The 11568-nt window shown below is 44.0% G+C and overlaps 1 protein-coding gene across 4 annotated transcripts in view; it reads left to right on the forward strand.

Annotated features, from left to right (window-relative positions):
* The window catches only part of LOC109884014 (fatty acyl-CoA reductase 1), a 59643-nt gene that overhangs the window by 44807 nt on the left and 3268 nt on the right, over positions 1–11568 (forward strand). For all 4 annotated transcript variants that reach the window (XM_031831559.1, XM_031831560.1, XM_031831563.1 and 1 more), the window contains 8 exons: positions 4035–4214; positions 4937–5114; positions 7440–7484; positions 7614–7732; positions 8017–8084; positions 10542–10713; positions 10967–11096; positions 11361–11488. In XM_031831559.1, the coding sequence (XP_031687419.1) occupies positions 4035–4214; positions 4937–5114; positions 7440–7484; positions 7614–7732; positions 8017–8084; positions 10542–10713; positions 10967–11096; positions 11361–11488 (1020 nt within the window). The remainder of the gene's footprint in view (positions 1–4034; positions 4215–4936; positions 5115–7439; positions 7485–7613; positions 7733–8016; positions 8085–10541; positions 10714–10966; positions 11097–11360; positions 11489–11568) is intronic.

Raw genomic sequence — 11568 nt, forward strand, 5'->3', positions numbered from 1 at the left:
TTTGCCCCCGGTGATGCATTGTGCAGACCTCACCACCCTCTGGAGAGCCTTACGGTTGTGGGCGGAGCAGTTGCCGTTCCAGGCGGTGATACAGCCCGACAGGATGCTCTCGATTGTGCATCTGTAAAAGTTTGTGTTTTTGGTGACAAGCCAAATTTCTTCAGCCTCCTGAGGTTGAAGAGGCGCTGTTAGGCCTTCTTCACCACGCTGTCTGTGTGGGTGGACCATTTCAGTTTGTCCGTGATGTGTACGCCGAGGAACTTAACTTTCCACCTTCTCCACTACTGTCCGGTCGATGTGGATAGGGGGGTGCTCCCTCTGCTGTTTCCTGAAGTCCACGATCATCTCCTTTGTTTTGTTGACATTGAGTGTGAGGTTATTTTCCTGACATCACACTATTCCTCTTGTCCAGATGGGTTAGGGCAGTGTGATTGCGTCGTCCGTGGACCTATTGGGGCGGTAAGCAAATTGAAGTGGGTCTAGGGTGTCAGGTAGGGTGGAGGTGATATGGTCCTTGACTAGTCTCTCAAAGCACTTCATGATGACGGAAGTGAGTGCTACGGAGCGATAGTCATTTAGCTTAGTTACCTTAGCTTTCTTGGGAACAGGAACAATGGTGGCCCTCTTGAAGCATGTGGGAATAGCAGACTGGGATAAGGATTTATTGAATATGTCCATAAACACACCAGCCAGGGAAACAAAGTTGCCAGGAGGTGTTGGAGCATAATCAGACAACAGTTTAATCACTGGGACCAAGACTACAGCTCTTCAGATAGTGCCATAGACACGGCATCTATGCTGTGCAAACGTACAAGGCTAGTCAAGCCTAGCACTGAAGCAGTGATAAGCACCATAGCCACTATAGCTGCTAGGATACAATATATCTAGCACCCTAATGAAAATCCAATAGCGGAATTCACGAATGACTCAGCAGCTTGGAACAGTGAGAAACACAGTTGGGAGCAGTCCACAGTCACAGTGGTGTTCTCTCTTAAACTGGTCTAGTGCTCTGTAATAGTACTCAAACTGGCCTAGTGCTCCGTAACAGTTCTCAAATAAGCCTAGTGCTTTATAATAGTTCTCAAACTACCCTAGTGTTCTATAATAGTTCTCAAACTGGCCTAGTGCTCTGTAATAGTTATCAAACATGCCTAGTGCTCTATAGTAGTTATCAAACTGGCCTAGTGCTCTATAATAGTTCTCAAACTGGCCAAGTGCTCTATATTAGTTATCAAACTGGCCTAGTGCTCTAGAATAGTTCTCTATAATCGTTCTCAAACTGGCCTAGTGCTCTGGAATAGTTCTCTATAATAGTTCTCAAATTGGCCTAGTGCTCTATAATAGTTATCAAACTGGCCTAGTGCTCTGTAATGGTTATCAAACTGGCCTAGTACTCTATAATAGTTATCAAACTGGCCTAGTGCTCTATAATAGTTATCAAACTGGCCTAGTGCTCTATAATAGTTATCAAATTGGCCTAGTGCTCTATAATAGTTATCAAACTGGCCTGATGCTCTATAATAGTTATCAAACTGGCCTAGTACTCTATAATAGTTATCAAACTGGCCTAGTACTCTAGAATAGTGCTATATAATAGTTCTCAAACTAGCCTAGTGCTCTATAATTGTCCTCAAACTGGCCTAGTGCTCTAGAATAGTTCTCTAGAATAGTTCTCAAACGGTCTTAGTGCTCTATAATAGTTATCAAACTGGCCTGATGCTCTATAATAGTTATCAAACTGGCCTTGTGCTCTATATTAGTTATCAAACTGGCCTAGTGCTCTAGAATAGTGCTATATAATAGTTCTCAAACTAGCCTAGTGCTCTATAATTGTCCTCAAACTGGCCTAGTGCTCTAGAATAGTTCTCTAGAATAGTTCTCAAACGGTCTTAGTGCTCTATAATAGTTATCAAACTGGCCTGATGCTCTATAATAGTTATCAAACTGGCCTGATGCTCTATAATAGTTCTCAAACTGGCCTAGTGCTCTATAATAGTTCTCTATAGTAGTTCTCAAACTAGCCTTGTGCTCTATAATAGTCCTCAAACTGGCCAAGTGCTCTTGAATAGTTCTCTATAATAGTTCTCAAATTGGCCTAGTGCTCTAGAATAGTTCTCAAATTAGCCTAGTGCTCTAGAATAGTTATCAAATTAGCCAAGTGCTCTAGAATAGTTATCAAACTGGCCTAGTACTCTGTAATGGTTATCAAACTAGCCTAGTGCTCTATAATAGTTTTCAAACTGGCCTGGTGCTCTATATTAGTTATCAAACTGGCCTAGTGCTCTAGAATAGTTCTCTAGAATAGTCCTCAAACTGGCCTAGTGCTCTAGAATAATTCTCTAGAATATTCGCAAACTGGCCTTGTGCTCTAGAATAGTTCTCTATAATAGTCCTCAAACTGGCCTAGTGCTCTAGAATAGTTCTCTAGAATAGTCCTCAAACTGGCCTAGTGCTCTAGAATAATTATCTAGAATATTCTCAAACTGGCCTTGTGCTCTAGAATAGTTCTCTATAATAGTCCTCAAACTGGCCTAGTGCTCTGGAATAGTTCTCTAGAATAGTTCTCAAACTGGCCTAGTGCTCTAGAATAGTTCTCTATAATAGTCCTCAAACTGGCCTAGTGCTCTAGAATAGTTCTCTAGAATAGTTCTCAAACTGGCCTAGTGCTCTAGAATAGTTCTCTATAATAGTCCTCAAACTGGCCTAGTGCTCTAGAATAGTTCTCTAGAATAGTCCTCAAACTGGCCTAGTGCTCTAGAATAATTATCTAGAATATTCTCAAACTGGCCTTGTGCTCTAGAATAGTTCTCTATAATAGTCCTCAAACTGGCCTAGTGCTCTGGAATAGTTCTCTAGAATAGTTCTCAAACTGGCCTAGTGCTCTAGAATAGTTCTCAAACTGGCCTAGTGCTCTAGAACAGTTCTCTATAATAGTCCTCAAACTGGCCTAGTGCTCTAGAATAATTATCTAGAATATTCTCAAACTGGCCTTGTGCTCTAGAATAGTTCTCTATAATAGTCCTCAAACTGGCCTAGTGCTCTGGAATAGTTCTCTAGAATAGTTCTCAAACTGGCCTAGTGCTCTAGAATAGTTCCCTATAATAGTCCTCAAACTGGCCTAGTACTCTAGAATAGTTCTCAAACTGGCCTAGTGCTCTAGAACAGTTCTCTATAATAGTCCTCAAACTGGCCTAGTACTCTAGAATAGTTCTCAAACTGGCCTAGTGCTCTAGAACAGTTCTCTATAATAGTCCTCAAACTGACCTAGTGCTCTATAATAGTCCTCAAACTGGCCTAGTGCTCTGGAATAGTTCTCTATAATAGTCCTCAAACTGGCCTAGTACTCTAGAATAGTTCTCAAACTGGCCTAGTGCTCTAGAATAGTTCTCTATAATAGTCCTCAAACTGGCCTAGTACTCTATAATAGTCCTCAAATTGGCCTAGTGCTCTATGATAGTTCTCAAACTGGCCTACTTGCCTACTTCTACTACCACTCTTATCCCCCGTGACATGCCACTGACTGTCGCCACTGACTGTCATGACTGCCGTCCCTGCGCTGCCGTTAATGGGAAACCGCTGCCAAACCACATCTGCACTCACACACACACACACACACAGTCCACACTGCCTGACTGTGGCTGAGAAGCACTATCTTTCTCTGTAGACTGGCTGAGAGGTGAGAGAGTTCTGTCTGTTTATTCCTGGAATGGAAGCACATTCCTGGAATGAAGTGTGACGATTAAAGGGTTTGAGGGAGGATGATTATAATGCCAACCTTCCAATGTGCTCTTTCTCTATTTCTCTCTCTCACCCTCCTCTCTCTTTTTCTGTTTCTCTTTTTATCTCTGTCTCTCTCGGTCTATCACGGTCTCTTTCAGTCGCTCTGTCTCTGTCTCTCTCGGTCTCTCTCTCACTGTCTCACTTTTCTCCTTGTGATGATATTATGGTAATGCATAGTGTGCTTATGCTTCTTATGTGTACTTATGCACAGTGATCTCTTACCTAGTCCTGCTGTGTGTGTCCTCTCTTCCTAGACACGCCCTGCAGCTGAATGTGATTGCGACGCAGCAGCTCCTGAGTCTGGCTCAGCAGATGCACCACCTCCAGGCCTTCATCCACATCTCCACAGCCTACGCCAACTGCAACCGCAGGCACATCGACGAGATCATCTACCCACCGCCTGTAGAACCCAAGAAGCTCATCGACTCCCTGGAGTGAGTAGTGTGAAGTCTACTTTCTGCACCCGAGTTGAGGGTGGGGTTGCTGCTATTATGACTCCATCTATTCATGAAGTGAATTAATTAGCAAATTTCATGCATTGAAAATATGCTCAGTGAAGATAAATGGCACATAGACCTGGATTCAATCAGATCGAGCTTTAACCGGCGAGAGCCAACACCAGCATGCATAGCTGATGTTTTGGCGCAGTCGGAGGTGGAACTACGTTGTACCTGTCACATCGGTGAGCAGCTGCTCTTGTGATCATTGTCACAATGCCACACCTGTCCCACTCGCGTTGGAAGTTCAGAACGAGAAAATGTCTGCTTTAGGTATAATGTCGGGAGCTGCTTGTGGATTTGACAGCTCTAACGCTGTTCCACCAAACAACTGCTATGCTGGTGTTGACTAGCGCAGATCTGATAGAATCTAGCCCTTAGTTAGATAAATGACAGTATATTAATTGAATTTCAATTAATCTCCTGAATGAACTGATTGAAATGGAATTGAACCGAACCAAGGGTGCTGTCAAGTCCACACCACCTTGTGCCATTTCCAACTAATGATTGATTATAAATACCATCACAGACAGCTATCAGAATGAATGATGTTTCGTCTATCTACACAAAATGCCAACTTTACTTCAATCCTGGCATGTGTCCTGTACCATTGTGATGTGAGTCTAATTGTGAGTGTTCTCTTGTGTCTATGACTGCAGGTGGATGGAGGACAGCATTGTCCGTGACATCACACCGCGCCTCATCGGGGAGCGCCCCAACACCTACACCTACACCAAAGCCCTGGCAGAGTGCGTGGTTCAGAGGGAGAGCAGCAAGCTCAGCATCGGCATCATCAGACCCTCCATAGTGGGAGCCAGCTGGCAGGAGCCTTTCCCTGTGAGTGTCGTTACCATAGAGATACAGTATCATATACATACATCATTCTGTGAGACTTGATTACTCTATTGGGCATTGGCACTGGATAGCTGGCAGCAATAAATTAAATAGATGATCAATAGACGTTAAACAGTGTATTGACTGGTCAGCAAGATAAGTATATCAGAAGAAGTGTGATTGGCTCAGCCACCTGACTGACTGTATGTAGCACTTTCACTGTGATGGTAAAAGGGCGCAGTCAAAATCCTGTCAATTCTCAACACCATGTACTGCTGTGGTGCCAAATGGATGGGAATTAGCGATCGATCGCTGTAACAGTACACTGGTCAATATCGCCCCTGTGTACAGTCAGACTTAAAGGGGGATTGGGGGTGACAGGTGTGTTCTTATGGTTCAGAAAGTCCGGCTTGGCTAGATTCCAGGACTCGAAGAGGAGCATCCCTGACCCCAACAGCTGGGTAGGCGATGTGAGGGGGGCAAGGATGGGGCGATGGGGAAAGGGAAGGGGTACTGCCAGTGCTGAAACCGGAGAGCCTCTGAATGTCTCCTACTAGATAGAAGGTCACTGAAAAGCAACTGTAGGTTAATGGAAAGGCCACTCTGAAAGTGCAGTAAACAATCAATCAATATAATGTATTTTATAATGGCCTTTTGACATCAGCAGTTGTCCCTAGAAAGGCAGGAACCTAGGGAGAAAGCTAGCTAGGAACCAACTTCCGAGGGGTGGCCAGTCCTCTTCTGGATGTGCAGGGTGATGGTACTTTCATGAGTAAGCTGCTTTTTATTTTCTATTCTGTCCGGCTGTTGTAGTGTAGGCTAACATCTTAGCGTAAGGATTCCACAGCGTTTAGCGCTATAATCTCCCTTAGCATAGCGGCAGATGGACATATTAAAGCCTTTTAAAAATAAATGTAGACTTTATTGCTTCTTAAAATTTTGGAGGAGCAATGGGAGGATGGTGTTCAACATTTCATCATTTTCATGACTATAATATTCGTCAAAGTTCTTTCCCCCAAATCAAATTCAGGTTACATGCTTACTTTATTTTCCAACAGGAATATTATTTGAACGTCTGAGGCTTCATGAATTCACACAGAAAAAGACCAAAGATCTAGAAGACGAAAAAATGATTCTAAGAGTATAATACACTTTTAAACAGCACTATGTATATTCACAGAAAACGACTACATAGCCCCAGGGCTGTATTTAGTTTTCTGGGACTGTAACTTTTGAACAGTGTAGGATCCAGAGCCAGTGGGTGTAGAAGGGCCAGGCCTGGCGGCAAAACAGCCAAAAGATCACGTATTACCAGTTTATTGCACTGGCAGCTCGAGACCGTGGGAGCGACGAGGGAGGTGTGTGTGTGTGAGATTAACTTCCATCTCCATGTCCTCAGAACTCCGTTAAGTGTTAAAATGTCACTGGGGGCCAATAATGGACTGAGACGGTGTGATAAGGACTCTTATCTGTCTGTCTGTCTGCACCAGATCATGTAGTCTTACCCTGTGTTGACAAGCCACAGACAGACCCACACAAATAAGCCCAGTCTATTACCAATGTATTACCGGAGGGCTAATTGATGTGGACACTGTTACTCTCCCTATCTCAATCTCAATCACCGTAGGTAGCTAGCTTAGCACACCACCGGAATGCTAACTCAGCAGATACACAACAATCTAATTGATGTTGCTGTTAGGAGGCTATTTGTAACTTGATGATGTTGCAGCAATGTTATAGCGGTGCTTGAATCTAGAATCCCTAATTGAAACCGTAACAAAGCGGACACCCTGCCTGTGTTTTGGTAAAAAAGCTGAGGGATGGGCCTGGAGAAATGTAACCACTCTCAAATTTTATAGACAGAGCTATGGATGCAAGGACTGACCATCCATGATATTAAAGTTATAGTTTTGACTATGTTTTTAGGCTACACAATGTTTGTTTACATTTACAAACATGAAAGTAAAACAAGCTTGTATTTTGGGTTCTGATGGGGTACGACAGTTGAACTAAGCTCATGAGGCATTTATAAGGTATATTCTTCAAGAATCAATGGGTGTATATCATTAATTTATACATCCAACTAAGGATTCCAGCTTTAACGGGGGTACTTAGGGTTCTCTTTCATCTACGTCTCTATTCAGTCTGCATCGCTTTAGCGTTCCAGATTGCGAGATATACATTTTTAAGTACTTTCCGATTGAACAGACATGCAGCATTTGACTGCATATGTCTAACGCGGGAACATTGCCTTTAAATTTAAATTACGGATTGAATAGAGCCCCTAATCTCTCATTACACTATTCCCTCCCTATTCTTCTGTCTCAGGGCTGGATCGACAACTTCAATGGACCAAGCGGAGTCTTCATCGCTGTAAGTACCAACATCTACTTATTAGTTGTATTTTTCAGATAGTAAGTTTGCTCATTTTGATGCCACTAGTTTAAACGATGATCAGGTGATGATGAGATGTGGTGGTAACCCTGTGTCCTGTCTGATCAGGCGGGGAAGGGCATCCTGCGCACCATGAGAGCCAACAATGATGCGGTGGCGGACCTCATCCCCGTGGACGTGGTCATCAACCTGACCCTGGCCGCTGGCTGGTACACGGCAGTGCACAGGTTAACTTTCCCCCCAGGTGGAATATGGTTTGACCAATGACTGTATGGTTTAACCCACACAAACACCCCCCATATTGACCTGCAGGAAGTTCTCCTGTAAACCTACCATAGCCCAGTTTGTTCAAACACATCTCCCCAGCTCTACACCATTGACTGATGAAGAAGCCCAGTGTTTTCAATTGATGTGTTCATGGGCTCATTTTATAGATGTTTCCTAATGGACCCTCCCCTTTGATCACTTTAACACTTGACCCCTCTGACCTCCTCTCTCTGTTCCCTTGCAGACCCAAAGCAGCGCTGGTTTACAACTGCACAACGGGCGGCATCAACCCTTTCCACTGGGGAGAGATCGGTAGGTATCTGCCTGTTATAGTGACATCATTAGTGCTTGTTCATCTGCCACTGTGGCTTCCGTCCTCATAAATCAGTGTACTTCAGTTGAAATATTGGTCACATACATGGTTAGCAAATGTTATTGCGAGTGTAGCGAAATGCTTGTGCGTCTAGATCCAGCAGTGCAGCAATATCTAACAATTCCACAACTACCTAATACACACAAATCTAAGTAAAGGAATGGAATAAGAATATATACATATATGTGGATGGGCAATGACAGAGCGGCAAGATGGTATAAAATACAGCATATACACATGGGATGAGTAATGCAAGATATGTAAACATGATTAAAGTGGCATTATTAAAGTGACTAGTGATCCATTTGGTTGATGGTGTTGTCACTATGCATCATACATTCCCACCGGGGATATGAAACAGTGGGTTGCCTGTCAGTCCTGGTTCTCCCAAATCAGTTTGAATGGTGTAGCAGTGAGAAGCAGGTGGATAAATGATCTGTGTCATAATTAGATGCCCAGGGACTTGACAGTGGCGAGGGTCTACTGCCACCTTCTGGCAGCTAGTAGAACATTACTGAACTCCCACACTGTGTACATCTGTTTGACCTCACCACTCTGGATCTGCCCAAATGACAAATCCCATCAGCAGTAAAGCACAGTTGACCAAACAATAACAAGTAGAGGCAAAGTGTCATCATGAAATCATCACCTCCACCAGCATTTTGGTTGTGGTGGCAGCTCACCTCCCGGCCCATCATCTACAGTATATCCCAGTGATGAGATGAAAAGGATGCATGCGGGCCGGGTATCTGTCAGGCTCAGATTAGCGCGGTAGCGGGCGACAGCCAGGGTCCCTATACTATCAGATTAGTGAATCTGCTCCTTTCACTCTGGGAAATTGCCACCAGATGGCTGGCAGAGGGATTAGGGCTCATCACTCTGCCTCGCTGTTATAAACCTGGGATAGCGGGCACTAATCTACCGGACCACATAAGAGCTAAGAATCAAGCTAATCAAACTGGGTCTAGGGGCCTCATGGGGCTGCTTAGGAAGGTTTGAGGTTTGCTGGCTGGATATGTTATCAACATTCTGGTACCTTAATTGGTTTTGGTTGCCTTCTCCCCACTGTCCGCTTCTCACCCCATTTTGAAAAAGGTCAATATAATTGAGGAGCTGCAGTAAGGAGAGGGAACGTGGAGGGAAACGCTCTTGCAAGAAATGATGGTAATTCACTCGCTCGTCATCAGGCAAATGACGTTTACAGAGGAGGAATCACAAAATACAAAGTCATAAACTAATATAGCTACTTGTGCAATACATTCTATAGATAAAAGAATAAGTAAAGTATTTCTCCTTCGAGAAAACAGCTGATTCAAAGGGGGTGTGGCAAAGTTTAAAACACTTTGGCGCTAGCAGCTATGATTATCCTTGGCGAGAGGAGGCTATCGAGGACTGGATGACACTCCTCTGATAGCTAACAAATTAATTGACACTCTTCATGACCACTTATCACGGAGGAGAGGATGATGGAGGCGTCGAGGAGAGGCCGGACTTTTGTGCAATAGAGAATCTCCCAAGAAAATCGATGAGGAGCCCTTGAATTGAGAAAGAGCCATGGAATAGTGCTCAGGTGTTTTCCTCATTCAGGCTGGGATTCAAGCCACGGGTTGTTATAGAACAGCGCACTAGACACCCGACAATGTACCATTTAACGGCACTATGAATTGATCCCCGGCCTCAATCTTGTTCTGAGGGAAGCTCCACTTTAGGGCAGAACAAATGTGATTGGTTGGATGAAAACTAAGTGGGCAGAGCTTAGACTACCAAGTCAATGGGTGGAGTTTACAGATGAGTCCTTAACTCCTGTAACGCATCAGGCTGCACATACGGTTCTTTCTCCACTTGGCTCTCATCTTGTGGAGATGTCTCAAAAGTGATGATCAACTTGAAAACAAAAACAGTTAGAGGGAATACATTTAATGGGAAAGCCTCAAAATGACAAAACTACAACAGGACAGCGCTACCCTCGGGCTTACCCCAGATAGTCTTCTACACAGGAGGGACTAACCTCGTAAGCCGGTTCACTTCTTTATAGAGGCTGGTAGGTCACGAGTCTTCAAAAGAAAGCACACAGGAACAAATTCACACCAGTATCACCCACTGGTTCTTTCACTAGCTGTTCCCCCAGCAGTTTTACCTTGATCTGAGCAGCCTTGATTGCAGCCAGGTGGGGAAGGTGTGCAGCTGCTGTGAATGAGGTCATTAGTGCAACAGAAAACCACACCCCTGGATACATCCCAATTCTCTAATATAGTGGCTGAGGAAGATGTGAAAGGCACGTCCTTAACGTTACTCCTCTTAAAATGCCACAACAGAATAGAGCTGTAAGATAGGGATGTCAGCTCTAAGCCACAGATTCCTTCACATTTTGAACTCCTTTTTATTTTCTCTCTCAGAGCACCATGTGATGTCCAGCTTCAAGAGGAACCCTCTGGAGCAGGCTTTCAGAAGGCCCAACGCCAACATCACCTCCAACTACCTGATGAACCAGTATTGGATCCTGGTCAGCCACAAGTTCCCTGCCCTCATCTACGACCTCTACCTGAGACTGTCTGGACAGAAACCCCAGTAAGATTACTAATGTCCTGACAATCAGCATTATCACTAGATCATTGTTCGGTCTATGAAAATTGAACTACCTACTTGTCTTCAACCCACTCAACAGTGGGATGTAAAAATAGATCAAATTATCTGTAATCATTAAGAAATCCGTGTTTGCTGCATACAAGTGATCTTCAGTGAAACAAACATTACACTTGTGTTATAAACATACATGCAGCACATTTGGACTGAGATCCTCCATTCCGCTCTCTCTGTGTAGGATGATGCGTATCTTCAACCGGCTGCACAAGGCCATCGGCCTGCTAGAGTACTTCAGCAGTCAGGACTGGGAGTGGAACTCCGAGAACATGAGCATGCTGATGAGCCACCTCAGCCCTGAGGACAGGAAGGTACAGTAGACTCAGCATCCATCCTCTATGCACACACTGTATCTCCGCATGTTGATGTATATAGTCAAATGGTATGATTTACACCTAGTAATACCACCAAGCCATCATTTCTGCTCAAACAGCTTTATTGATTAAGACAACTGGTCACTAATACTTACATCATTCATTTTCAGAGGGTTAAATTATAGATGTCCCATAATCGCCTGAATGTGACCATAATAGCCATGTCTTACCGCACATCAACATCCTAACTCTCTCCCCCAGACATTCAACTTTGACGTGCGTCAGCTGAACTGGCCGGAATACATAGAGAACTACTGCATCGGCACCAAGAAGTACGTTCTGAATGAAGACATGTCCGACATCCCTGCAGCCAGGCAACACCTCAGGAAGTGAGTAGACTACTTACAGGGCTGACTGTTTGCTCCTGTCTTATTTTGAAGAAGGATGTAAATTAGTGTGTACTTCCAAC

The sequence above is a fragment of the Oncorhynchus kisutch genome, linkage group LG9, assembly GCF_002021735.2.
Source record: "Oncorhynchus kisutch isolate 150728-3 linkage group LG9, Okis_V2, whole genome shotgun sequence".
NCBI classification, from domain to species: domain Eukaryota; kingdom Metazoa; phylum Chordata; class Actinopteri; order Salmoniformes; family Salmonidae; genus Oncorhynchus; species Oncorhynchus kisutch.